General features: G+C 52.3%; 8 protein-coding genes across 8 annotated transcripts; 3 read left to right on the top strand and 5 right to left on the bottom strand.

Annotated features, from left to right (window-relative positions):
• Nucleotides 1-291: 291 nt before the first annotated feature.
• On the top strand, nt 292-2,727 carry PG985_004843 (uncharacterized protein; the record flags this gene model as incomplete). Its single annotated transcript, XM_066824612.1, has 5 exons — nt 292-644; nt 697-925; nt 974-1,296; nt 1,346-1,722; nt 1,775-2,727. 5 exons carry the CDS (start codon nt 292-294, stop codon nt 2,725-2,727), a joined length of 2,235 nt encoding a protein of 744 aa, XP_066687772.1.
• Nucleotides 2,728-4,069: 1,342 nt separating this feature from the next.
• On the top strand, nt 4,070-4,680 carry PG985_004842 (uncharacterized protein; the record flags this gene model as incomplete). The annotated part of the gene is made up of 2 exons (XM_066824611.1): nt 4,070-4,132; nt 4,318-4,680. The coding sequence occupies 2 exons, from the start codon at nt 4,070-4,072 to the stop codon at nt 4,678-4,680; spliced, it is 426 nt and encodes a 141-aa protein (XP_066687771.1).
• A 3-nt stretch (nt 4,681-4,683) lies between these two features.
• PG985_004841 (fungal-specific transcription factor domain-containing protein) lies at nt 4,684-6,671 on the bottom strand (the record flags this gene model as incomplete). The annotated part of the gene is made up of 6 exons (XM_066824610.1): nt 4,684-4,848; nt 4,923-5,629; nt 5,693-6,175; nt 6,222-6,265; nt 6,315-6,492; nt 6,560-6,671. The coding sequence occupies 6 exons, from the start codon at nt 6,669-6,671 to the stop codon at nt 4,684-4,686; spliced, it is 1,689 nt and encodes a 562-aa protein (XP_066687770.1).
• A 3,159-nt stretch (nt 6,672-9,830) lies between these two features.
• PG985_004840 (uncharacterized protein) lies at nt 9,831-10,520 on the bottom strand (the record flags this gene model as incomplete). The annotated part of the gene is made up of 2 exons (XM_066824609.1): nt 9,831-10,282; nt 10,346-10,520. 2 exons carry the CDS (start codon nt 10,518-10,520, stop codon nt 9,831-9,833), a joined length of 627 nt encoding a protein of 208 aa, XP_066687769.1.
• A 7,680-nt stretch (nt 10,521-18,200) lies between these two features.
• Nucleotides 18,201-18,790, top strand: PG985_004839 (uncharacterized protein; the record flags this gene model as incomplete). Its single annotated transcript, XM_066824608.1, has 2 exons — nt 18,201-18,508; nt 18,664-18,790. 2 exons carry the CDS (start codon nt 18,201-18,203, stop codon nt 18,788-18,790), a joined length of 435 nt encoding a protein of 144 aa, XP_066687768.1.
• Nucleotides 18,791-18,973: 183 nt separating this feature from the next.
• PG985_004838 (Alpha/Beta hydrolase protein) lies at nt 18,974-19,940 on the bottom strand (the record flags this gene model as incomplete). Its single annotated transcript, XM_066824607.1, has 3 exons — nt 18,974-19,204; nt 19,807-19,831; nt 19,903-19,940. 3 exons carry the CDS (start codon nt 19,938-19,940, stop codon nt 18,974-18,976), a joined length of 294 nt encoding a protein of 97 aa, XP_066687767.1.
• A 709-nt stretch (nt 19,941-20,649) lies between these two features.
• On the bottom strand, nt 20,650-20,868 carry PG985_004837 (uncharacterized protein; the record flags this gene model as incomplete). The annotated part of the gene is made up of 1 exon (XM_066824606.1): nt 20,650-20,868. The coding sequence occupies one exon, from the start codon at nt 20,866-20,868 to the stop codon at nt 20,650-20,652; it is 219 nt and encodes a 72-aa protein (XP_066687766.1).
• A 50-nt stretch (nt 20,869-20,918) lies between these two features.
• Nucleotides 20,919-23,373, bottom strand: PG985_004836 (uncharacterized protein; the record flags this gene model as incomplete). The annotated part of the gene is made up of 3 exons (XM_066824605.1): nt 20,919-21,144; nt 21,209-21,400; nt 21,461-23,373. The coding sequence occupies 3 exons, from the start codon at nt 23,371-23,373 to the stop codon at nt 20,919-20,921; spliced, it is 2,331 nt and encodes a 776-aa protein (XP_066687765.1).
• Nucleotides 23,374-27,284: the final 3,911 nt, after the last annotated feature.

Below are 27,284 nucleotides of genomic sequence, written 5' to 3'. Positions count from 1 at the left end.
CCCGAGAGCTATTATCCGTGTTGGAGGCGAATCGCCCTGCGCGATTGCGGGCACACTGCGCCCGGGATTCGACGAGGGCCCGGGGACGAATGCGAACAGAATGAAATGGAATGTACATAATTCTTGGGCGTTCGCAGGCCTTTCTCATGGCAAATGGAGTATCCGCCGTAAACGGCGGCATCGCTACCACTCGGACAAATAGTGGCGATTGCAGTGTCTCCATGTTCTCCCGCTACCTTCTTTCCACCATCTTCCTGAACGCTTTCCTTACGCCATTACGCCCCCAAAACTATGCCTCGACTCGAGCGTTCCTACACCGACTCGGACGATTCCGATGCATCGTTCTTGCCGGAGGACGATGAGGTCTTCGACGTAAGCGACAGTGAAGCCGACACCCATTCCAGCGCTACCAGCGTCAAGGATTTGGACCTCGCCGGCATCGACGATCCAGGTGTCGACGATGCCGACGATGCCGACGCTGAGATAGACGTTGAGGACCAGATCCAACTCTTCGGCGGCAATCTCCATCCTCCGGAGTACTACCTCCAGTCTATGGAAGTGTTCAACCAAGACGACTACGAGAGCGAAGATTACAAGGAAGGGACTACGCGGCTCATCGATAGCGTCGAGGAGCAGTGGTTTCGGTGCGCCCCCTGCTGTCTTCTTGTTTCGTGGGGCTAACGAAGTATGTGTCAGGTTTTGCAAGGTCGTCAAACACCCTAACAGCTACGAACCGATTTCGGTTTGCCTACTGTACAGCTTCTTCCAATGGAGGCTGAACCAGAAATTCACACCGGCGGGGCGACGGCTGCGCGGCATCAAGAACCGTTCTTCACTGGGGACCTACTGGAAGGTGTTTCGACTCGCCTACGAGAGAGCGGTCGCGGAGAAGGTCGAACCCAAGCTGAACCGCAGCATGCACAAGGTGTGTCCGCCTCGGGGCTCCGCTGGCAGACGTGACTGACCATAGCAGGTTCTCCGGGCCCTTGCGAAGAAATTTGGTCTTAGTAACGAGCGGAGGCCGAACCGCTGCATGACGGTAGACCAGCTTGAGGGGCAAATCGAGACGACGCTGAGCACGACGAAAAAGTCGTTCAAATTCGGCGAGATGCGCATCTATGCCGTGTTGTTTCTCCTCCTCTTGGCACCGGCCGGCGCTCGCCCAATGTCGATCCTGCGCCTCCGCTTCGGTGATCTCATGATCATGCTCGAACGCGATCCGGACGGTGGGCCTCATAACACACTGGTCAAGTTTACGCTGGCCTTTACCAAGTCCTACCTCGGCGAGAAGGCTGCGTTCGTCACTTCCTATCCCTTTCGATGGTGTTTGCTAACACTCGACTAGAAACACCTACCCACTCCCGGAGACCTTAGGGGCCGCCTCGTTATTCTTGAACGCCCATGTTTTCCTCCTGGGCATCCTGTTCCGCCATCGAGCGTTTCGTGCCCCGAGCCTCACCTCGCCCCGCGACTTGAAGACGCTAGACATCCATCCTGGCGAGACGGAGTTGCTGCTGCCGCTTAGGGAGGAGCTGGATGATGTCTACCTTTTCCGTCGAGCTGTGCAGACGTTGATTGGGTACGTCATATCCGACAACGAACCCATCACCTATGGCATGATAGCAGCCTGGACCAGGAGGTGTGGCGAGCTGCTTGGATTGGCGTACGAAACAATTCCGTACAACTTGCGCTACAATGCAGCAAACGAATGGACGACGAGCGGTGTGTCTTTTCGGCTGCTTCTTGTTGTGTACCAGGCTAATTTGGATTGCAGTCGACGTCAGCGAAGACCTGCGGAACCTCGCCATGGACCACACCAACTCGGTTCCGGTGCGAAGGCACTACCTTGGGCGCGAAATCAATCGGGACATTGGCAGCATCGTCCGGGGCACCAGGCCACAGCACGCGCTCGTCAAGCAGACTTGCAGCGTGGGCCATTCTATGAGCCGGCGCCGTCCTGTGGATCTGACTACCGAACAGTCGGCATCCGTCGCGACCCATCCACGTATTCAAAGCCTAACGCGTGAGCTCCAACAGCTACCTAGAGGGTCCAAGAAATACCAGAGTACCATCCGTGTTCGGCGAAAAGAAAGACAGCGTCTGAGGAAGGACCTCAAGAAGCAGATCCGACAGGTGTGGACTGCTGACCAGGCTGTGGATGATATCGAACGCCAACTGCAAGGCCGTGGTTTTGCTCCCTCGCCATCGGACCCGGCCACGACCGGTCGTCCCCAGCAACCCGCACAGAAGCGGCTGATGGCCGCCCTCACGGCACCGCCCGCTACCGACCTAGAAGGACAGTACCGACGACGCGACGACGCCATCGTCGCCGTGATGGCGTACTGCACAGTCGAGGAGGGCTGCGCCGTGCCTCGGCAATGTACTGCATCGCCCAAGCAAGGTAGTTCTCCAAGACTGGGCCTACCGCCGTCCAACCCGGTGGACGCTATCATGGTATCTGTCTTTGTCCATAACAAGAAAGACAGGCCTCGGCGATGCTTTCTATGCGTCGGAAAGGCACGCTCACTACCGCCTGAGGATCCGTTGGTCCAGGAGCTCCTCCAGGAGTTCTACACGTCGGGCGATTTATCTAAGCATTTCCGGCGGAAGCACTTGAGGAACCTGGATAAAGATGAATCTAGCGAGTGTCCAGTCTGCGAGATAAAGCTCGATCACAAGATGCACCTACAGAGACACGCCTTGGACTTTCATGGTACTGTCTCTTAAGCGGCTTAGCGATCCACATCTTCTAATATGCTTTTCATCGGTATAAGATTTTGCCCGGAGCATTGATAGTGAGAGTAGCCTCGCCAATCGGGCACCTTCTGCATGGATTTTGTATTAGTGATATGCTCCTTGGGAAACTCCAAGTAGGGGCAAGGCAGCCATAGTAAACACCCGCTGCTAGCGTCGCTGGAGATTGGCGTGTGGCCCGCCCTCAGCAAGCGGCTAAGCATGATGTGCGGCGTTGGGGATGACGAACCCGACCTGAGCATCTGCGTAGCTATAGGCAGACGGCCATTAGTAAGCAAGGACAGTCGTTCTGCTAAAACCTTCATTGGTAGGAAATACGAGTGCTGCTGGCGAAAGTTGGCGGGCGATTAGAGGCGAGCAGGGTCAAATTGCGACTTACCATATTCCTGGGCAGCTCTTGCGGCCCGTGCCTTGTGCTATATATAGACTAAGTACTATGTTCAGTGACTAAAGCTAAAGTGATATAAAGTACGTGACCTGCCGTCCATGAGGCTGGCCTGTTCTGCACTTCCACCCCGGCGGAAACGGATACAGTTGTAATGGAAAACCCAAACACGGCGTCTGAAACACCCCATGTTCACGCGACGTCACGGCGGAAAAAAGACAGGAGCAACGAAAACATCGCCAAGAACTGGAATACGTTGGTCAACAGAGGTATTAAACTCCAACGTAAATACGGCGCTGCAACTCATTTCTCTATTGAGATACCACGCAGGCCTAAACAAAGGCCTAAGAAGTATATCTTTCAATCTAGAAAGGGTGTGTCGCCGTTGTTAATGTGCGACATGGTACGGAGCCCCGTCGAGTGTAGTGTTCTCTACTGATTAATCATAGGAAAAGCAGTACCCACCACCCGTAGTAGTGGTGGGAGACGAGGTGGCCAAGACGGATCGAACAAGAAATGGCGAGCTTCAGACTGGGGGTTAGCACGCATAACAGGGCGTGATTTGCCGCGTGTCACTTGAGTGTATTTGCACTGGCCCGCGGAAGAGCAAGGTGGTGTCTGGCCAGTGAGACGGCGAGATTTATTACAAGACGTACAAGGTTGAACATATGTAGCTGGAAATTGTAAGCTAGCCGCAATCAGAAAAGTTCCCCATAGCCATAATACGCCTTTTTGTGGCTCGGGAATCCCCTTTTCAAATTTCAGTGCTTTGAAAGAAATGATCCCAACCACGCTTCCAGGCAGCCAGGTACCTTGCCGAGTAACCATGACCCTCTGAATATACTTAATCGTCCTGTGAAAATCCCACCTCGGCTTTCTTCTTCACCTCCGGTTCGTTCCGGGTGCTCTGGGTTTCCTTGCCCACCTAGGATGCCCAAATTCAGTCCAGAGGAACCACGGCCCGAGACGAGATGGCAGAGTCCCTGGCAAGAAGTGCGTAGGAGCATGCGGCCGTTAATTCATCCCGACTGCGGCTGCTTCTTGCCGACGAAGAGGCCCTAGAGGACGATATAAAGGAGCCCCCGCCTGGAGGCGTTCCAATTCAGATATTCTTTCTCTCGAACAAACGCCTAAGCGGCTTCGTCACTGGTGTTGACACTATCTACTTGCTCGAGCAGCTTGTTACCGCGCCCGCCAAGTTCACAGTCGAGGAAAAGAACTGGATCCGTCGCAACCTGGAAACTTTCCGCCCACAGACAGTCAGTAAGGCCAAGGCAGAGAGCGAAGAGTTCTTCAAGATCATCATGGCATTCCCGAACCCCAAGCCTCGCCACATCGAGAAGTACATCAAGGTGTTTCCCTGGAAGAATCTGGCCCAGGCTCTCAAGAAGATCATCTCGAAATACATGAGTCACGTCAACAAGACAGCAGTTTGCACTCTCCTGTTTGCTAACTCGTATGAAGTCGGCATCGCCGTCATCGTCACTGCTGCCAGCGCCTGGTTCTGCTCTCCTTGCCACTGCCAGCAGCACCAGCCCTAGGCTCTACCCCCCACCACACTTGCCACAAGGGATGGAAACAAAATTGGGGATATCGCATAGGGCATCTTCCAATTCTTGTGTCATGCTGAATCTGACTTCACCAATCTCAAGGGGTGTAGTAGGGTAGTCGCGATTAGCATCGGAGCTGTAGGTGGAACGTGGAGGTGTCTAACGCCTGATCAGCTGCATAATACTCGGTGCCACAGAGCAGGAAGACGGTGCAATTCATGACCATGACTCACAGAATGCTTGAATTTGACAGGGACTTTCGACATCGCCATATGACTGGAGTAGCCCACGGCCGTTGTGCTGGGCGCATAGGGGGCGACCGTGCCGTGGGACGGCAGCATCGTAGCATCCAGAGGTGGAGGATACTTGAAGTTGAACAAGTGAGGCTGGTAAGGCGGCCTCCACTCGTTGGGTGGTGTGGACTGGGCAAATTCAACGGGCTTTTGGGCAGAGTCGGATCCTTGGAATATGGGTATGCCATTTCCGCGCTGAGGCGCGTTGTAGCTGGAAAGCTGAAGGTTGACGTTGGAGGTCATGCTCCCATGAACGTCGTTTCCGTGAACGAGCCCGTTATCATCCATGCTGCATCGGTCATAGCTCTCCTGGCCATCCATACGACTGATACTGCTAGATTCCGAAAGCTGGTTCTGGTGATTGGTTATGTTGGACATGTTGCCCTGCATCTGGACTATTCCAAAAGGGTGGACAACGTTATCTCCTTGCATAATGCTCAAGTCGTGTATCTGGTTCATTTTACCTTCCTGAGCCTTTTGCTGAGCGACAACATGCTTCTTAACGTGGGCCTGGGGGTGAGACAGATGGCTCATCCCTGTAGGATTTCCTCGTCTAATAGAGCACTTTTTAAAGTGTCTCTTGAGGATATCACTTCGGCCAAATGTATCGCGGCACAATACGCACATGTAAAGGCGTTCGCCGGTATCTAGGTACAGCGTCAGCGTCCTTCATCTTCACGCGCAAAGGCATGGCAGTCTTTTGTACTTACGGCGCAAAAGATGGCGCTTGAGGTGCCCTGCTTCAAGGAAGGCTTTAGTGCAATACGGGCATGGTAACTTGCCATCTGCATTCTTTTGGGGAATGGCAATGTTCTTAGAAGCTCCGGTCCCAGTGGGAGCAGCAGGTCGGCCAGGCGCACTGGGCAGAATGCCACGGCGGCCTCGAGAACCAGCCACATATATAGGCTGCTCGCCGTCCTGCAGGATTGAGCTTTGGGGATCGGGCGAAGAGTTAACATCTTGGGATATGACACCCGCGACAAGAGGGGGTGTTGCCGCAATGGGCTGCTGGATAGGTTGGGCTTCAGAAGTCGGTCGAACCGAGAATTGACCATGAGGTGGGCAAATAGTTCCTGACGCCAAGGGCGCCGGAGGTAACAGGGGTGCCTCGCCTGGGTCGTTAAAGGTTGGCGTGGATTGAGACGCGCCGTTAAGTACTTTCCAGCGCTTTGCGCATTCTGGTTCTCTGTCAGCTTCGGCGGTTTCGCAGGTCATGTGCTATGCCAGTTTCGTTCTTACGTTCACCTGAGCGGGAACCGACACCCTTTGCAACCAGGGCCCATCTACTTTACACGTCAGAGGAAGTTTCTCCGTCGACCATAGTTGACTTACTGAGGTTTAAGACTGCATGGAGCCAATGCTTTGTGTAGTTTCTGGTCCTCTTCTTGACTCCACGGCCCCTTGAGGTTTTCGTGTGCTATTCTGTTCCATCGTTTTCGGCATGCCTTGCTGTCCTTGCCGGGAACACTTTGCGCAATGAGGCCCCAGTTGGTAGCCTTGCCCTCCTCAGCTGTTCCCGTGGTGTAGCATCAGCGAAGAGATCGCAAACGAGAAAGGGGCACCAACAGTCAACTCACCTAGTCTTGTGAACTCGTTGCGCAAAAGTGTATCTTCCTCCTTGGTCCACCGCCTTTGTGGTTTCCGTGGTGTACGGGCTTGAAATTCCATGCTAGCTTCTGACTTGATCATAATTGAACAAAAGCTGGGTCAAGGTCCGCCCTCAAATATGCTCTCCAGTAGTCAAAAAATGAGCCATCATCTGGCTGCTCCTCTGATAGCACCCCAGACACCCTTGATTGATGCCATGTAGACAGCAGCCTCTGAATGCCGTTAGAAATCCCATTTATGAAACCGATATCTTCTCGCGAAGATTGCGACGTGCTATAAACCCATTTCTACCAATCAGTGCAGCACCATGATTCATCGGACATACTCAGCCAACCGAATTTCGTCAGAGGTTGATCTTACTCTTTTGAAAGAAGACCATGACTCATGCTCCCGAGTTATCGGTGCGTGTTTTTCAGTTAGCGAGGCTATGTGTACATGGCGATACGGCTCCTCATCAACGTTTCGCATTCAAGAAAGGTTGCAAGAGGCTGGCCATGCTGGAGTGACACAAGCTACAGACATTGATATGGCAGCCGACTACTCTTAGTGCATGACCTATTGATTCTCTGGGACAGTCCCATGAATGAGTCACGGGCACTGGTCCAAACATGCGCACCGTCGTACTGCACGCCACACTGGAGTGATTGGATATAAGGATGCGTCTCGGATTCTCGCGTTGGCTGATCTGCACGTTGTCACGAACGAAACTTTTCATATTGGTAGTTATATGCTATGCCACCCACACTGGGTAAACGGAAGCCTCATCCGAATTCGTCAACCAATGCGGGAGGCTAGGGCCGCTGGTATTCACCGGTCTGGGGACACACATTTGCCGACGTATGCGCTGTTCGTGCAACGTCGAGCTTGCATGCCCCGCGACGACCAGCCTCTCGATTTCTACCTGCAGCTAAAACTTCGTGTCTTACCCGAAGAGCTAGATGCAACCCTGGTTTCCAAACAGAAGGTAGTACCCGCAGATCATTGCCCAGAACTTGAGCAGGCGGCCAAGGCTATTATACGGGTCCAGGGGTAGAAGAACAACGATTTGCTATACACGGCTGAAGATTCTGCGCTGCCTGGTCGCTACATTCGAGGCTGAACGAAGCCGTTATACGCTTCCGCCGAGGGCGGTGTCCTTGGTCTAGGGAGTCTCTTATCCAATAGTTTTCCAAGGTGCTGATATCCAGTTATCTCATATCTACTCTGACCAACGACGTCCAAAGCCTGACATGCAGTCCTGCCCGGCCAGTCGATGTTTAGAAATCAAGAAACTGGTGGATTTTCGGCTCTGAGGAGCAAGAATTCCATCCTCATCGAATCTCAATCTTCTACTGGATGGTGTGCATTCCTCGTGTATATGCATCTACCAAGGTACCGCGCTCCCGGATAATGCGGTGTCCTCATTGGATGGCAAGCACTGACACATCGTGCCCCGTACTGCAGCGAGAGCACAGCCATGTTTCAGGTAACGGTTATGAGTCATCCACAGGTACTCTAACCTAACGTAGGGGCATCAGGGGTTGGAGTAAGCCAAGGGCATAAGACAAGATCGTGCGTTTCCGTCACCACCTTTGCCACACACCAATCCCGTATATGCAAGTGGCAGATCACGCCCTACTAAATGGCATTTGCACCGATTTGCCCGCGATTGGCTCTCTCACATCATTCCTAGTTGACATCGATAATGTCCGCATGCTTCTAGATATCACCTGGAGCCAATCTGTATCATGGGAGGCTGAAACCTCAACCGCCACGGTCCACTGGCAACTACTCGTCTTCGGAAACATGATCGTGACTTAGAAGGAGAGATTCATTGGCTGGTATACAGGCCGAAACTACCATGCATATCATTTCCAAGCTGCCCCTCCCGAGGAACACGAAGCATCTCTGGGGCAGATAACCTGATTTACTGACCCACCTGTCTCAGGAATCTTGAGATCTCGCGCGCCCGAGCGGTTACGACCATGTTCATTGGGGCGCGCTTTTGTTCGCAGGGGGGATATGGACAGGAGAAAACGCATCAAACAGGCTAGATTTTGGGAGAGCGCACATTCTGGTTGAGGCTTAGTCGAATTTGCGTACTATCGCATGGATACCGATCATAGTATTGGCCGCTTGACTAGCGTGGCAAAGCACGTATTGACAATATTCTCAAGACGCACCATGACTCTGTGGGATGTCGAGAGTCTTATGCGGCTGCTGGAAGCGATTGCCGCGGATCCGATATCTAGGAATCGAATGGCTGGCTGTCGTTACTCAAAGCATGCAAGCACCAACCACAATCCAGCCCCCCGCTGTGGGATGCTTCTCGTCGGTCAATCTAATTTTTGGTTGAATGCTTCTCGTCGAGGGGCAAGCTCCTTTCGCCATGTAGCTGGCGCCTCACTGACCTAAGGACCAGCCACCAATAGCACCAGCGTATTTGCCACTGCGACTGTCAGTTGTAGGGCGATTGACGGCAAACCGAGCATTTCCGGGCTGTGTGGTCCGTGCGGTTGCAGCCTGGCGACTGAACGGGTGAATGGCGGGTCCGATGGCCACCAACGTACCTTCATGCCCAGTAGGCTTGGGAGTCTCTAGGAACGGAGACATCCTTGTCTGAGGGTGCGGACATGCGGAGAAGCAAGAGCGGCAGGTGCACTTTTACGCATGTGCCTACACGTCTCGTTACCGTCCATACTGTGTCAACATAGAACTGCGACAGGTCCCTGTATTCCAAGGCGCCTTTTGTACACACGATTGGATACCAGCCGGATCGCCGACTGGAAAATACGAGACTTGGCGGCCTACTACTAGTAATCACTGCTGTTCCCATCATCAGTTGCCACGGGTGATCGCGTCTAATGTGACAGGCAGATCGTCGTGGCTCCATACTCGTTCATGGTGATTCGTTCTACATGCAAAAGGTAAGTGCCGACCATTCGGCGCTAGAGGAGTAGTGTTGGTAAACGGAGCCATAGACCCGGCCCACAATGACATAAATCAGATCTAAACGCGCAATGGCAGCCCACCATGACGGCCTCGCTGACCGAGCAACCGACAGTGGATCAGATCTACGACCAACGCTAACCAACACGTATCAGCCCCCTTCCGTTTTCATGCCCTAGCACCGCACGTGCCACACAGCCCAGAAACACACGACCAGTTAAGCAAGGCTTCGCCGATTGTTATCAACCACCCAGACATCCCGGAACCCATATTAATTTCGTCTAAACTAGACAGGAAACTGTCAATATTGCCTTAGGTAAACCTCTCGTGAGAATCTTTCATCTCTGTATTGCTGAAGTGGGTCATGAACGGAACTGTGCACGGCATTGTGGTGGCCATGCAGTTGGAGTAACCTTCGGCGGTGGTGATGGATGTGTAATAGGTGGCCATTCCACAGAGAGGCAGCATTGTCTCCGGAGGCGGAGGGTAGTTGGAGGAAGTCATGTAAGGCGGCGTGTGCAACCGCTCGTGGTCATCACATGTGGGCGGGGACAGCAGCTCGTCGTGGCCGTGCATGGGTGGTGTGGACTGCGGCCCGGGCTGGGCGGTCTTGTGCAAAACGGTGATGGACTTCGACCCTTTGACCGGCTTCTCGATCATCTTACTGGTCGGCGTCTGGACTTTTCTCTCAGAGCCTGTCGAAGAGCCATCAACAGTTGCAGCCCTTCGCTCGAGGTCTTCCAGGCGTCTCTTGAGCTTCTTCCCTGCAGTAGAGGTTAGACTTGGCCAGCACAGGTGCTGCTTCAGATACGATGGAAGCTACATACTGTAGTTGCGCTGGGCAATCCTATTTTGTATCCGTCTGCGCACGGCAAGATCTGAAATCTTGGTCCAGTCTTCGTCCGGGTTGGCCGAAGGAGAGACGGCGCTGCTTGTGTCTTGTACCCTGCGCCGCTTAGGTGCCGTAACAGTCCCTTTTGCTGAGTTCTCTGATTGGGACATGAAGTCGAGCGAGCCACGTAAGATGGTAGAAGGAAATCGGATCAGCAACAGATCAAGCAAAGGTAGGGAGAGGCTCTACCACTTATACTGAATGACTTGAAGCTGCTTTCTCGGTCATCCATTCCTTACCGAACCACCCTATGCGGAGGTTTGACTTGAGTGAGACTGGTGTCAGAATCGTTGGCTCACATTGATCAAGCTCCTGACGAACCTAGCAAACCACAGAATTAACCGCCCATTTTTGGACAAGGCGTGCTCTTATGCCTATGCCCATACTCCTGACAAGTCCACCAAGAAAACTACGGTACATATCGTCGCCCGATGTATTGTTACGTACAGGCTGTTGCCGAGAAACCATAGCCAATCCCCGCATTCTATCATATCCATGCAAGGAGGTTCATGTGCTAAGGCATCCCATAACAAATTTAATGACAGAGCAAGTCAGCCGTCACCCGTCCCTCGTCCTCAGAATTGGTTGGCACTGCAGACCGAGTGAGGCAAAGAGCCAAGCGTGACGCACAAACATGGCTACTAAGGGCATTAGTTGCGCACCTGACATCTAAACACTCCAGTGCGGAGTAGCAAGATGGTGGGCACGTTCAAACAAGTGGCTGTGACTCATCCATAGGGCTGTCTCAGAGAACCAATCGGCCCCCAGCAGCGAGCAACGGGATGGTACACAGCCAATAGCTCGTTTTACGTATGTATGTGGTTTGGTTTGGTAGTAGTGGGGAACAAAAAAGGGAGGCAAAAGGGACCAAAAGGACCAAAAAGGGGAGACCAGATCAGAGAGATAATTCCCGACTAACCCCCCGTTTCGCTTGTTTGTGTTCGGTTGTCAGAAGATAATGATCAATCGTACATCACCAGACTAGACTAGGTGCAATGCGATGAGTAAAGGTCAAACGTGACCTCTTCCCCGGGACTGTCTCTGCAATATAAGTGAGTGAGACACCCAATCTGGCTACGTGCAGGATCTCATGTACGGCGTATCAACATCGCAGGGTGCTATGGCGTTGGCGATAGTATGTGGGATAATTAGGCAGTATAGCGTGCCCCAGGAGGAGTGGGCATAGTCTCACTGGGGTGAGCCCAGACATCTCTGGGTTATGTGGTTCGTGCAGTGACGACGAGGATGCTATGGTGATCGCTGTGTAGGACCAACCTGAAACCCATAACGGCGATCATACTCGATGACTCATTACATATGTATTAGCCTAGGACTTGTACGCCCGATTTCTATGACAGTAGGCAGCTAGCCCAGACACCGAGTGCAGTCAGGAGTTGCAGTTACCCGTTACAGCCTAGACGGAAAGATCCGTTCATCGGGGGTGGTATCCAGTCCCGGTAATGATTCGTCTTTGCCATGTTAGACAATTTCAACTCCGCAGTGGACGTTCTCAACCTATCGCTTAGTTCTTAGCTTCCGCGTGAAGCAGACAGTTCCTCTTGCTCCCCACGGGAACCGTTGGGTAGGGAGTCTCCGGTGCTCGTTCCAGGGGAGACAGGGGAGACAGACGCAAGCTTACTGAGCGGTGTGGAGCTGTGGCCGGGACCGCAGAGCCCGCTTGTCCGTCCCTCTCGAGTAGAATCACCGGCCTCCCGACAGATGATTCGAACAACGTTTGCCTAGGGATGGACCTTTGATACTGCGAACTCTGCGGCCCCGAGATGCTTCTGACCCAAAGCAAAACCATTGCTCTTGTTTGCTTCCTGATCTATCTCTGGCCATACAGCACGGAAATATCACACTTTGGTCGCGCTGTTCCCGTTGCCAAAAAGCTGCTACACTCCATTCTGCAACACCACAGCCTGACCTTCTCGTACGCCCGAAATTGAAGCTGCCACAGATGCAGTTCCACAGAGCGAGTACTAGTGCCGTCCCTGCCCATGCGGCCGACTTGTGCAACTCTAGCGGCTGTGTTGCTTCCACCGCAAGCTCTCACTCGCAGGACAACGGGGATGTGGCGGAGGCAGCCAGTGGTCGCGACGCCCTCATATCTGAAAAATGTGGACGTAGCGGCGACAACTCTGAACTTGCCTCGCAGAAGGGGAAAATGGCCGTCAGAATCCTGGAGACCCGAGGTCTACGCAAGAGCCGAGACCTATACGTGGCAATCACCTTTCAGCAGAACGAACTTGTATCACCTAGCCTCAGAACTGTCGAGGAAGAGGACGATATGAAGGAGCCCCCGCCCGGAGGCGTTCCGATTCAGAGGCAAAGCAGCGATTCCGGTTGCCCGATGACCATTCCTGTTAGAAGTCGGCAAAGCCGCAGCACAAGCATATCCGAACAGCATACGTTTCGAAACCACTCGAACCGGTCATTCACCAGCCCTAAACGGAATGCTGAAGCAGTTTTGTAAGCTTGTCGCAATACTGACCAGGTTGAAAAGGCTTAATTGACCTCTTCTAGTGACGTTGTCGACACGAAGTTGGCGGCGAATGTCTCGGTATATAGATATAGTGCAAATGGAGAGGAATTCTTGGGATCCGTCGATTTCGAGGTGTCGAAAGTAATCCCTGTCCGAGGATGGTTCCCTCTGCAAGGCCATGCCGATGCCACGGAGGAAAGCACACCCACGGGCGAAATCTACGTTGAAGCACTGTACCAGCCTACAGATAAGCGGCACTACGGACCTGACGACTTTCAGATCCTCCGGCTGATTGGTGGCGGCGCATCCGGGCGAGTTTATCAGGTTCGGAAGAAAAACTCGAGTTGTATTTACGCAATGAAGGTCCTGTCAAAGACACAAAAGAAAGAGGTTGCGAACGCAGTCAGCGAGAGGAACATCCTGGTGCAAACAACCATGGCGGAATCGCCGTTCATTGTGAGATTGAGGTTCTCGTTCCAGATACCGACTGCTGTTTTTCTGGTCACTGATTATATGCCTGGAGGTGAATTATTCTGGCATCTGCAGAAGGAAGGTCGATTCGACGAGAAGAGGGCGAAATTCTACATTGCCGAGTCGATCTTGGCCATACAAGATCTTCACCAGAACAACATTGTGTACCGCGATCTCAAGCCGGAGAACGTCCTATTAGACGCCAATGGCCACATCGCGCTCTGCGATTTCGGTCTCTCGAAAGCCAACATGGTCCAGAACGACACGACAAACACTATTTGCGGAACCGCCGAATATTTGGCGCCCGAGGTTATATTGGACGAAGCTGGATATACGAAGATGGTGGACTTCTGGTCGCTGGGTGTCTTGGTTTTTGAGATGTGCTGCGGCTGGAATCCCTTTTATGCGGAGGATGCTCAACAAATCTACAAGAACATCGTGTGGGGCAAGATGCGATTCCCCCCGATACTCTGTCGCAGGAGGGCAGGGACTTTGTGAAGGGGCTGTTGAACAGGAACCCCAAGCATCGCCTTGGAGCCATTGATGGCGCGGACGAGTTGAAGCGACACCCCTTCTTTGCCGGCATCGACTGGGAAGCCTTGTCTAAGAAACTAATCACGCCGCCCTTCAAGCCCACGTTGAAGTCGGAGACGGATGTGTCTTATTTCGACGTCGAGTTCACAAACGCATTTGACCAAACTGGTTCACCTAATGCAAGAGTCCACGCCCTGTCGGTGGGCTTCACAAACTCGGCGCCGCTCTCCCCCACGACACAAGCTAGCTTCCAGGACTTCGCGTTTGTGAATGAGAATACGTTAGATGAGCACATGAGTGGGCGCTACCATGATGCAATGGATGCTGATCGTTAGGGGGGACGGCATTCTGCGTTTCGATTGGATTGATCTGCGGAAGGTAACCAACAGCAACACCGTGTGCCATACTGAGCATGGCTTGTTGCAGAACCCATCCGGGTAGCCAGGTATATAAGGACCACTCTCCCTTAAGGATAAGCCCTTCTCCTCTACACTTCTTTCTTTTCTTCACAGTCATTCCTCCGACTGACCACTTCGACACTCAAGTCACATGGCAATGGGGAGCAACCCAACGATAAAAGGCCTGGTACGAGCTGGGCCAGACTCTGCACATGAGCTTCAGACGATTGCCGAAGCCATCTTGCAGTCTACCGGCATCGTTGCCATCGCGGGTGCTGGTATTAGCACGAACGCAGGCATCTTGGTAAGCCTCTTCGCTTTCTCTGTCTGTTCTGTACTGATCTCCTCCAGGACTACCGCTCTATGGACCGCCGCCGCGCTACGATAGAGCCCTTGGCACAACAGACAGAGGGCCCCAAGATCAACTCAAGGGATTACTATCACTCGGCCACATGGAAAGTGAGAGGGATGGAATCGTACCTCCTCCGTTACTTCGCCGGGCTCCGCCAGGATGCACGCAAGAACGGGGCCACGCCGACACACCACTTCATTCGAGAGTTACGCGACCGGAAGCAGTTGATCCGACTCTACACACAGAATATCGACGACATAGAGCAAGCGGCTGGCCTTAGTACCGACTGGGCGCGTGGTGTTGGCACGAAGGATGGGGAGCTAGGTGTCGAGTGCGTCCAGCTGCATGGAAGCCTTCGCTTCCTACGGTGCTCATTTTGCGATGTCCAGGTTGCCTGGGACCCTGAGCTGGAGACTGCCGCCCTCTCGAAGCAGCCACTGCCTTGCCCAGAATGCTCTCGTTCATCTAGAGCCCGGGTGGAAAAGGGGAAACGTGCGACGCGGTCTGGTGCACTTCGACCCGATATCGTCCTTTACGACATGGAACACCCACGGGCGACTGAGATCACGAAGTGCAAGGCGCACGACCTAAGGCACAGAAAGCCCGAAGTTCTTCTCATTCTTGGTACCCGATTGGGTATCAAGGGCGTCAAAGACATGGTCAAGGAGTTTGCTAGGTCCGTCCATACGAGAGGTGGGCTTGTCGTTTATGTCAACCTCACAGCCTCGAAGGCGAAAGAGTGGGAGGGCGTTATCGACTACTGGGTTGAGTGGGACTGCGATGCCTGGGTGAGAGATTTGAAGAGACGAGAATTTGAGTGGCCGGGATCGGTTTCTAGAGGGAGCAAGGACCACGGGAAGGGTTCTACAACTCCCGGCCTTCGAGCCGTTACATCCTCCAAGAGACGACCCGATGAAAGCCAGGTCGGATTCTCCAAGCGCCGGAAAGTTGGAAAAGAAGAGGCTGCTGCAGCCACGTGCGACGATATGCCTGCTAGTCAGCGTCATCACGAGCCTCTTAAGCGAGGACCCCAAAGGCCTGGGTCAACCGCAGAGTTCCCCATTGATCTGACAGGGTAGCCTCAGGAGCGTTGCACATACGGACGAAACAACAACCAAAAAAATACATTGCAGTTAATAATCATCCTATATGCATCCCAGTACACGTCCTCGTAGCTTTCTTGTGCTGTCAGACTTCGGGACCAGCCCTGCAAGCCGCCTTGAACGAGGGCTTGCTATCTCGCCTGTTTTCCGTCCAGGATCTTTCGCCTTCCTGGGCCATGTTTGTCCCTCTCTTTCCTCTTTCACACTTTTCGTTCCCCTCGCTCCCTTGCTTCGCTCTCGTTCCCTTTCTCGCTCCCGCCCCCCTCTCACCCCCCTCTCGTTCCCTCACCTGTCTGATTCCCCGTTTGTCTCGTGCCCTCGCCCTCTCTCGCCCTCTCTTGCTCCCTCTCCTCCCACTTCCCCTCGTTCCGCCTCTCTCTTTTCTCCGCCCTTCTTTACATCAATCTCCTCTTGTTGCCACTACACTTACCTGCTTTACGCTCAGTGTCTGATACCCCCTCAGTCTCGTATGCCATTGTTGGGCTACTCCACCGTCGCATTACCAGTCAACGAAATATGCCCGCCGTCGCATGATGCACTCAACGCCGACTGCGTGACTCGAATACCCCAACAGTACCCGGCCGCAATTCCTACAACCTCGAGGCGCGACGGCCGCCATTTCTCGGCCATAACGGAAGCAGAAACGCATCTGGTTGTTTTCCAGGTACTCAAATAGTAGCATGCACTGATTGTACCCCAAGATTTGATACCCCTCTTTTGGTTCGTACCTACTATATCAGTATCACAGTATCACAAGGCGAGGACTCAGTTAATTCCATCTGGTTATAACTTTCTTACTTAAAACTACTTCCGGTCCTCTTGTCTTCGTGCATAGCTCCTGACACCCATGCGGCGTGATTGCAGATGCCAGTTAGCCATGACGAAGTTGTGTGGGAGCTGCCCGTGGTGAAAAATGTGATATTGTCGCTGAGTTGGTTCTTGCGAACAAGTAGGATAGCTACCTTGCGAGTTGAAATAAGTACCCAAGACCGTCTCTCCTGTTCCCCTCGTTGATTTTGACTGTGTGGTGTCGTAATAGTACGATCACCCTTTGTCACGGTGCTGTAGAACGAAAGATATAAGGCAAGCACGAGACAACAATGATGAGTTTGGTCTAAGGAGACTTCTAGAGCTAGACTTTACTTAAATCCATGTGCCACGTGTCATGTTTTCGGGAGCCCGTGCTGTGTTTCCATATGTCTATCCAGGTTTTCCCTTCGTGATGTACCGTTAATAGCCATGGTAGTTTTACAATCTGGTTCCATGCAGTACCATTTGGTTGGGTTATGTATTTCACGTCGGTGACGATTTAAATCCGCCTTCAGTGCGAATGCCTTGACGCAATCGCCTTCAGTGCACTTGAAGGGGCGAATGTGTGTGTTTATGTGTCTCCTGTAAGATTATAGTTAGTTTATTATCGCTTGGCTTTCATTGGACTAACTTACGTCAAGGATTTCTTGTTGGAGAACGCCTTCGGGCAATGCGGGCACTGAAATGGATCCGGAGTTGACAAGTCTGGGCCTTGTTGATCAATGTCGTGTTCAAGTTCGTGCTGTTGAGAGTTGTTGCTGTTTTCTGGCCATGTTGGTCCATCGATTTGCTGATCCTGTCCAGCAGGCTCTGTAGGAGCTGAATCACCCCAATCATACTGAAGAGGACCCTCATATCCGTACTGGGACCAGCGAGGATTAATGCACCCAGAAGATCGGATCTGATCATAGTGTAGTAGAAGTTGATCGTTGGGTGCGTTTGGTCCTGTTGGTTGCTGACTAGAAATAGGAGGAAGCTTTCACGAGTATGGGAAGTTGGCGAGAAGCCTACTGGAAAAGAAGGATAAGCAGAAGATGGAAATAAAATTGGCCAAAAAAACAAAAAAGATTGGATGAAGTTGGTTTGCTGGAAGTGATGGCAAGGAGCGGTTGCGGTATCACCACCAGGGCCGACCGTGGGACGAAAGGAGAGAAGAGAAATGGAGAGATTCGAGGAGATGCATTAATTATAGCTGAAGCCGCAAAGGGCCAGATAGTCGGTCGGGCGTCTAGGTTTGCTACCATTCGAGCCACACTCGAACCGAACGAAATCGTTCTATTGGCCACGCCCGAGGGTATGCCTCAATTTCTGCAAGTCCCGTCGTGCTAAACTTAATCAAGTCGGATCACTCCCCTCTATTGGCCAAGATTGAGGGTATGCCTCAATATCTGCAGGCGGCTCACTAGCACGATGCGGCTCCTTGGCATGATGCAGCTTGATCCTAGCCAATCATATTCATCATTCAGTAAGACTGTGTTACGAAGCAGTGCCTTAATATTGCTATGGGAGGGAGGATAATTCCAGGACACTAAATGTCTTCCAGCTCAATAAATAGGAAACCCCCTTCTCTCATTGTCGACAATTGTTGTTTCTGTTTCTATCCTCATGCCTAATTTGCTTAACCAAACTCCATCAAGATGACTTCAACCTTCTGTTGTGGCTCCATCGCGCCCTACCGTCCACAATACCTTTTGCATCAGGCCAAGTTTGACACCTTCATCGCATGGGCTTCCTACCCCAAAACCTCCGCGCCAAAGAGCAACAATGACGAGAAGCCAGATATGACTGGAGACTCTCAGCTCTTCGCTATACAGTTGGTTCAACAGGTCAACTATGGCCCTCTCGAGTCGAAGCGCTACTTCGTCCCCATGGCTCACGAGCCAAACGGGTTTGTCGAGGTTATCGAGGACGATCTCATTCACGCCAACTTCAAGAAGCTGAACTCGTACGTCTTACCACAGCTAGTAGCAGCCATTTTCTTGTCATCGGTGTTCTAACAAAGTCCTCTTCTCCCCCAACACACTGCATTTCATATAAGCGGCCCTACCTGGCGCCCAGACTATCTACACAGCTCCGCTAATTGGGAGTGAACGGAAGCAGATACAAGAACTACAAGTGCGAGGTTCATGACAAGTTCTTCGAACTCAATGTCTACCAGAAGGACCCGGTCAACAAACACCACTGGCGAGCCAACATTGCTCGGCCGGCTAGCTCAATTGACTTGTGAAACATGTCATTCAGGATGCGCGACGATAGTAACTCTTTACTGAGAAATCATTCGCTTGAAGTGGAGCTAGCATGAGATAGCTCTAATATACTTTTTATTGAATGTAGTATCTTGTTCACGTCGCTTGACTAGCATGTCTCTCTCGTCGGTTCAGCATCCGCATACAGAACGACCTGGACACTGCTAGACTCTCAGTGCCTCCTTGAGCTCGTTGATGACGAGCGTGTTCATCTTCTTCATCTGGTCCCACTCCGGCCTGCCGCGCTGGCACGTCTTGTCGAATGCGTGCGGCATCCCCTCCATAACCTCATGGATGACCTTGCGCTTGCCATCCTTCAGCCGGTCGGCCAGGCCGTTGGCCTCGGGCGCGCAGTTGTTCACGGAGGTAAGAGTTGATTTATTCAATAGCAAAGTCTAGGTGAGTTTGCAGGAGTTTCAGCAAGTTGAAGAGGAAGTTCGCTGGTTTTATAGATGAGCCCGCCTGACTGCGTTAGATGCTTCGCCAATCTCTTCAGACACCGTTTTGAGCCCGTTGCATTGGCTCAGATGCTCCACGTTGTTGGTTCTACCTACCTAATCCAGCCTATCCCGGAGTTGGTCTGACCCATGTCTTCGGCCTCTACCGTCGTCAACAATAACAGGCATTCGTATCTTTTCCCAGGATTCTTTGCTGTTTAGCGTAAGTATCAGCTCGGAAGTACCAAAGAACGGTGAGGCAGATTAGGATATTAACCAATAGGAAAGTCGAAGCCAAAGTGCCATGTAAACCAAGGTGACGTAGAGAGTATGTTATTATATCATCCTCCAGGGTGTAAGTTGCTAGTGTATAGTGGCAAGAGCTGTCCCTGGAGCTGTGTATAAGGGGGCACTTTTTGTATTTAATCATCTCCACTAAGTCCCCCACTTCCAGGCCGCTTCATAAAGACTCGTATAATTATGTCTTTACTAGCCACCCTCGGTCGTTAGCCATAGGTTCGACTAAAGCGCATAGATTACATCAGAGCTCATTCAGTCACTGCAGAGTGTCGTGTCTGGAAGGGCCTAAAAGGGGTCAGTTGCCGGCTTCAGACTACACTTGTCATATAGTGATGAGTCCGGGACTGCCAGTGTACCTGCTGGGCTCGTAAAGGGCAAAGGTGAACACGTACATGATAACACAAGGTCCTATCTGCAGAAAGTATTAGCGTCACAGATTGGCCTTGCATAGTTGGCAGCAACAAGTACCACGTCGATCTTTGCTTGATGAATGTATCTTGAGGTACAAAGAAAATCGAGTCAGAGTAGCTTCAGGTAGCACGGCCAGAAATGGACCCAAAAAGCATGGTTCATTGCATAGAGATACGGGTTGGTACGAACCAGAAGGGCAATATTGGGGGTACAGAGATGGAATTCTGCTCTGTGAGTAGCTAAGAGTACTACCATATGCATTTCGGCGTTATTCCACGTCCTGGTCTGGATTTTTACTGCCAGTGACTCTGATTCAGTCGATTACCCCTAAATAAAGTGTTTCTACTTGCCACGGTCGGGAAATGCCAACGTGCCACGATGGGTCAAGGAAGGTGTGTCCCGTCCTGCAGAAGGCGTGTTCTAATATTGCCTTGGCAGCTACCCAAGTACATTGTGCTTCTCTTTTAGACGATATATACATGCAAAGCTCATTTTGGTTTATAAAGAAAGAATAATAAATGATATTGGGAACATGTAGATGTTTTTTCTTCTTCAAATCTAGCCGTTGAGATGCTGTTGAAAAGAGTCGAATGGCATGGCCCCATGTGTATCGTGGCTGCCTGACTCAAGGAAAACGAAGGTACAGCTAGTGTAATCACTCCCGCTCGGATTGGTGGCAGTTACCCCATAATTTAAGCTACCAAATGGTCTTGGAGATGTCTCTCCGACTCGAACAAGTCTTCAACTTTCGTCTCCGTCTTCTTTTCGATTTTGTTGAGCGCACCAATGTGCTTCTCCCACAGGCGCGCGTACACAGAATTGTTTTGCAGGAGCTTCTCTTGCGTGCCTCGTTCGATGAACTTACCGCCGTCGTTTTCCTTACCGAGTACGATGATGTCGTCGGCATGCATGATGGACGAAAGGCGGTGTCTGTATTGTATATATTAACATCAGAATATCTTCACCAAAAGAAGAGTCGGAATGAGGGGGGCGAGTAGTGCGAGGGGAGTCCTTGCGCTATGATTATAGTCGTTTTGCCAGGTAAACTAGTTCTCTCCTTGAACCTGGCTTCGTTGTCAGGGTCTAGGGCGCTCGTAGCCTCGTCAAACAACATGACTGAGACATGATCTCTGTGAAGGTAGGCGCGTGCTATGGCAAGCCGCTGCTTTTCCCCGCCGGAGAGGGTCCTGTGGATGAGGGAGGGGGAAATGGTTAGTTTTCGTACAAAACTATAAAGGTAGAAATACGTACCCCTCTTTGGAGCCCTGCACGGTTTCGTACTTGCCGGGCAGGCTCTCAATCACGTCGTGAATGCCGGCCTCTTTGGCAGCCGCCACTATCTCGCCGTCGGTGGCGTTTTGTAGGCCGTACCTAATGTTTTCCTTCATGGTATCGCAGAAGAGATCCGGGAACTGCGTCATCATGCTAACGTGTTGCGACATCCTGTAATTGGTTCGGAACGTTAGCCAAAGGTTTGGCCGTCTTTGGGGGCCGGCCACTTACTCGCCATCATTCAGCGTCTTGATATCCTGGCCGCCAACCTTGACGGTGCCCTCACTGACATCGTACATGCGCCGAATCAGTTGGAAAAGAGTCGATTTCCCAGATCCCGACGGACCGACAATGGCCGTTGTCTCCCCTCCCTTAATCGTGAGGTTGAGATCCTTGAATACGCTCTTCTCTCCCTCGTCGCCATGGTATGAAAAGGACACATTTTTCAGCTCGATATCACCCGCGGGCTGGTGCAGACTTTCGGTCCCGTAAACCATAGTACGCTCAAAGGACATAAGGCGGCGGAGCCGGTCAATGGTATAAAAGTCCCGTAAGAGGCGCTGGGGCATTCCCGTCAGGAACTGCAGCGGAGCCTGCAGCATGGTCCAAAAGCTCGCAAAGGCCATTACGGCCCCGACGGAGCCGTTCGTTTGGAGGCCGCGCAGTATGACAAGCACGGTGGCGGTATAATTGCCCCCGGTCACGACTAGGTTTGATACGAAGCCGAAACCGATTTCAAGTAGCTCGAACTTGCGCTTTAGATCCGTCTGCACCCTCAGCCCGTCGGAAAAGGTCTGGCTCTCGTATTCGGCCTGGCCGTACAGGGTTACGGTCGACCAGCCGGCCACCGCGTCCCTGCGGCGCCGTTCGAGGCGACCTCTGGCCATGAGTTGCTTGTCCAGTATGGGGAACACCGTCTGGCTCTCACGGATTAGGATCAGCGAATTTAGGGCAAAGACGGACCCCTGGACCAACCCGACGTGCGTCCCGTAGAGCGAGAAAACGCTGGCGGCGGCGCCCATGAGTGTGAGTATCTGCGGCACCAGTTGCATCACTAAAAAGTCGAGCACCTGACAAACCTGATTGCCTAGATGCACCGACATGATCACATCGGTCGTGTCGGTGCCGGCGAAAAAGGCGGCCTCGTGATGCATCAAGTACGCGTGGATGCGGCTTCCCGCACGCTCCTCGCGCTCGGTCGTAAACCTCTGCCACAGGGTCTGCTGTAGGCTTGGGAGGCCCGAGGCTGAGTTGGCAAGTTCGAGGATCGTAAGCAGGCCGAACGGCCTCCAGATTGGGGAAGACTCCCTAAGCGCATACGCCTCCACGACGCTCTCGGAAAAGGCGCCGAAGAGACGTGGGGTATATAGACTCAGGCCTGTTTGGGTTAGCATGAGAAAAAGTGAAGCCAGAGTATATAGCATCTCCCACGAATAGAAGCTGCTTGGCAAGATGAAAGGCAACAAGATGCGAAAACTGAATGCCCAACGCACGTGGCCCCCGGCCGCCTTGATCGCCTCCGCGATGCTCTTGTTCAGTCCGGGAGACGAACTCGGGGGTTTGTTCTGTTTTCCGTTCGCGCCAGCGCCTCCCGTCGCGCCGTCACCTTCCATCGCGCCGTTGCCGCGCTCGAGATCTTCGAGCCGCATGTAGCCGCCCCGATCGGGCCAGAAGTATACGGCAACCAGGCAAACGAGCAGACAGCATCGCAAACCCGTCCCCGCCGCGCCGAGGGCCAGGTCGAAGGTCGAGGAGCGGGGCTCGACGGCGAGCTCGGCCACAACGAGCAACTCGAACAAGGCGGCGGCGGCCCAGCTTCCCAGAAACGCATGCCAGGCCGGGCACACCTGATCATTTTCATTGAGCGTCGCGGGGAAAAGGTTGTGGATCTGCATGCAGAATGAGTACATGTAGAGGAGGTTCGCCGTCAGGGGCTGGATCTTTGGTAACTTGTCGAGCTTGACCATGGTGACGGTCATCTCAATCACTACAGTGAGGAGCATGGTGATCACGATCCAGCGGAAGAGATTCACATTTCGCTTGCGTGTCTTGACCGTCATGAATGAAGCCCCGATGAAGTAGAAGTTGGCGACAGTGGCGGCGACGACCCGAGAAATCTCCAGCCCGTTCCGGATGTCCTCCATGGTTTAAAAAAGAAAAGAATAAAAACAATTGAAAAGGCTGAGGCCAGGGAGAAGAGGTGGGGGCTAGAGTATCAGGTTTGCAGACTGGCGGCCATCGTCAAAAAGTAGGAGAACAGAGAGCCCTTCTCCTCGGCGTTATATGTGAGTGACGCCTAGGCAGCCTCAACTCTACCTCAAATCGACGAGAGGGGCAGCTTGGTGCCCGCGCCACCAACCTCACAGAGCGTTCCCACGCGTTGTTTAGGCTGACCACCATTATCGCGTCTGCTGCCTAGTAGAACAAGCCTCACTGAACGTCTTGTTTCCGGGCTCCACGGGGAAACCGGGGCTACCGTAGATAGACAGAAGTTACCCGCCTTAGTATGAGTTTCAGCGATGGGACATATGTTGCCTAGCTGGTCTCGGTGGCATCTAGCCATCCTGTGGGCAAGGGCTTTTCTCATCTTGTAACCCAGACTAATGCTTCTTGTCTAAACGAATAGCCATCGACATAGAAACCCAGAGGCAGGAATGTGAAAGAGAACAGCTGCATACCGCAAGCCGTAGTATGTCCCTACGATGCCAAGGATTTCAACGATATAGAGTTGTGGTTCACCAACCATGCGATGGGGAACGCGCAGGTTTGAATCTAGGGTGTGAATCTAGGAAGGGTGAGCCAGACATGTTGTACGCTAGTTGAGACGTAAATACGAACGAGTAAGGGCTCAGAAACGCCCCCTCCTATCCAATCAACCTCGAATAGCACGGTGGCGTGCCCGTCGTGCGGCCAATTGCTGAAGCCGTCAGCCTGGAACGGCCGAGACATTGATAAAAGGGCCCTGTCGTTGCGATGGGTCACGACAAGCATCCTGATGTTGGCGTGGTGCTTGCGGGTGTTGAAAGCCGCACGAACCACACAGCCCGGAAGTGCTCTTGCGCTAGGAGTCAATGTAGCCAGCCGCTCCTAAATGCGTCCGCGGTTTGCTTGAAATGTAAAACATCCTAACGTCGATGGATTATCTTTCTTTCTCAACCTAGAGCATTGCACCAGTACAACTGTACCTTCAATGCGGGAGGCTAGAGCTGCTGGCCTTGATCGGTGTGGAGACACACGTTTGTGGGCGTATGCGCTGTTCCTGCAACGTCGGGCGTCTATGCCTCACGACGACCAGCCTCTCAAATTAGACCTGCAGCTAACGCTTCGTGTAGAGAGACTCGGCAGCCCAAGGGTGAGTCACGTCGTACTGCATGCCACACTGGCGTGATTGGATACGCAGTATCTGCATGTCGTTTCGGGCCGGGCCATTCGCGGCATTTTCTTCTGCACTTGCTGATCTCATAATTCAACAAGGCTTTAGTTCGACGATGGCCCATCGTCACTGATTACCCGATCACCGGCCAGTATAAAGATCATTCCAGCATACGTCCACTGCATTACTGCTCCGGTCGACCTGATATCGCACACCGTCACCGAGGGGGACCCGCTCTGTGAACTGGCCCTCGAGTTGGACATACGTTAGACAAGTTTGGCTCATCAACATGGCCGACAACGCGAGCAGTAAGTTGTTTGCCATCATTTCAATAGAAAGGCGGCAATGCTTCAAACGCATAGTAACAGTACCCAGATAACCCCTACCGCTTCATTCCAGTCATGGATCCTGAACATGCGGCTACCCCTCAAGCGGGTTCTAGCACAACGACTCGTGCCAGTGATGGAGGTTGCTCCTATCGTTGTCAAACCTGTGTTTCGAAGGGGTGTCAGGCTCAGTGTGATAATAGATGCGGTCAATGCCTGACGATTACGGGCTGTGGATTATTGCTTATTGGGAGTGTGGGGCTTTGCTGTCACGCTTGCGGACACGCCTGACGATATGGGGTTGTATTAGGAGCGCGGGGGGCCTGGTACATGGGGAAACAAACCGCCTCGTTGCAGCAACAGAGCTCTCGGGGGGTTAGGCTGATCATTTTTGCCCAAGGGCAGTTGGAGTCTGAGCAGGCTGTCATATCAATAGAGCTCTTCACGGTAGTCAGCTTTTGGTCTTTTTTTGCTGGGTAGGGGAAAGAATGCAGACATGAAACGCCGAAGCCAATCGAAAGTCTAAGCACGAGCCTCACATCTACGCGACATGACAGGATTTATCTTATGGATGTAGGAAGATGGTGTTTGCCAGCATGTTTGGGACTATACATTGTTCTGCGGCAAACCCAGGACGAGAAAGGCACGGGAGAGTTCGCAATCCATGCGAAGGAGAATTCGCAAAGACAAGGATGGTGAGGTAGAGATATATATACTATTTCTAAGCCTCGGTACGTATTTAGATTCTTTGATTTACGTAGTGGTATGGTATTGCAAGGGAGTAAAGTTTAGAAGTCCGGTTTAGGGTTTGCCGTAATTTTGCACTAGTTAGCTATGGACGATTGTTCTTAGAATAGCCTTACTTTTGGTCAAGCAAAACAAATACGGGTCAAACAAGCAAAATTAGTCCAAACAACCAAATACACCCCCTGTTTTGTTCGATTTATTCGGGAGACAGCCCTGACTACTAATTCCCAAGGCGATCGTACATAGGAGCAACTTAGAAGCAACATTCTCGAGAGGATGGTATTACCCCTCTCTTTCCACTTCGGTCGTGTTCAAAATCGTCAGCGGTCTCCCATCTTCGAAGTAATGTATTAGATAGCTCAGTAGATAGATTTGAAATAGGTCATACGCTCTTATTGTTTCTTCTAAGTGGAATAGCTAAGTAATTACATTGTGCCTGGGCTACTATTTTGTCATTTTCCAATTTGCTTTCTCAATACTCGCAAGGAAAAACGCAAGAAAAAACGCAAGAAAAATTTCTATCCTACCAATAAGCTAAGAGCTGGCGGCCGAGGCTGCTGTCCGTTGCTGCAGAGGATAGCAACCAGCCTCCCGATTTCTGCCAGCCGTGCGCCCTTCATGAGCATAACTGTCACTGCAAGGCTGGCTATGGCACAGCCTTGACAGCCTCTAGTCCTGGCCTAAGTACACCCAGAAGGGTGATTGTTGATCACCCGCATCGAGCAGGTACAGGGCGTGATCGGCTGTCGAAGTACACTCGTAGTAGCTAACAAATGTGAACGACATGAGCTTCACTTTAATTGGTAAATGCATACCCATGACATTCCGCACTACTATACGATAGAGCATGGTACCAAATAAACTTCGAAAGGGAGGCTGGTATCTGCGTCGACACTGCCTTCAACTTGCGCACTGGTGTTTCACACCCGCAAGGCGCAGATGGCCCTGACTCGTTAGCTAGACCTGTCAGCTCCTAGACGCTATGATAGGAACCCGAGGCAGCCTGTTAGCTGTATGGGGTCATAACTTCCTCCAATGGCCGTGTGCAATACAGTGAGTCATGCGTGTGCAGTAACCATCGAATGGAAAGTTCAGTAACTAGCTGTGTACCATTCCGCTGCTCGCTGCTGGGGGCCGATTGGTTCTCTGAGACAGCCCTGTGGATGAGTCACAGTCACTTGTCTGAACGTGCCCACCATCTTGCTGTTCCTACTGAAGTAATTGGATGTCAGGTACGTAACTGATGCCCCTGGTGGCCATGTTTGTGCGTCATCCTTGGCTCACTGCCTTACTCGGTCTGCAGTGCCAACCAGGTCTGAGGACCAGGGACGGGGGACCGCTGATTTGCTCTCATTATATTTCCTAAGGAATGTCTTAACACACCAACCTCCCTCGCATCGATAAGATAGAATGCAGGGATTGGCTATGGTTTCTCAGCAACAGCCTGTACATAACAATGCATTGGGCGACAGTCGACTGCGTTAACACGGAAATGTACGCCCGGCTTGATCCGCTGTGTGGCTACCGCTACCGTTTGTGGCGGTGATCTCCTCTGAACGGGTTGGGTTGGACCGAACCAATAGCTCACTGCCATATCAGCTTCCAACCA

This window comes from Apiospora marii (assembly GCF_038362585.1).
Source record: "Apiospora marii strain CBS 49790 chromosome Unknown utg000003l_segment0_segment0, whole genome shotgun sequence".
NCBI classification, from domain to species: Eukaryota; Fungi; Ascomycota; class Sordariomycetes; order Amphisphaeriales; family Apiosporaceae; genus Apiospora; species Apiospora marii.
This window is presented reverse-complemented; position numbering and strand designations above follow the sequence as displayed.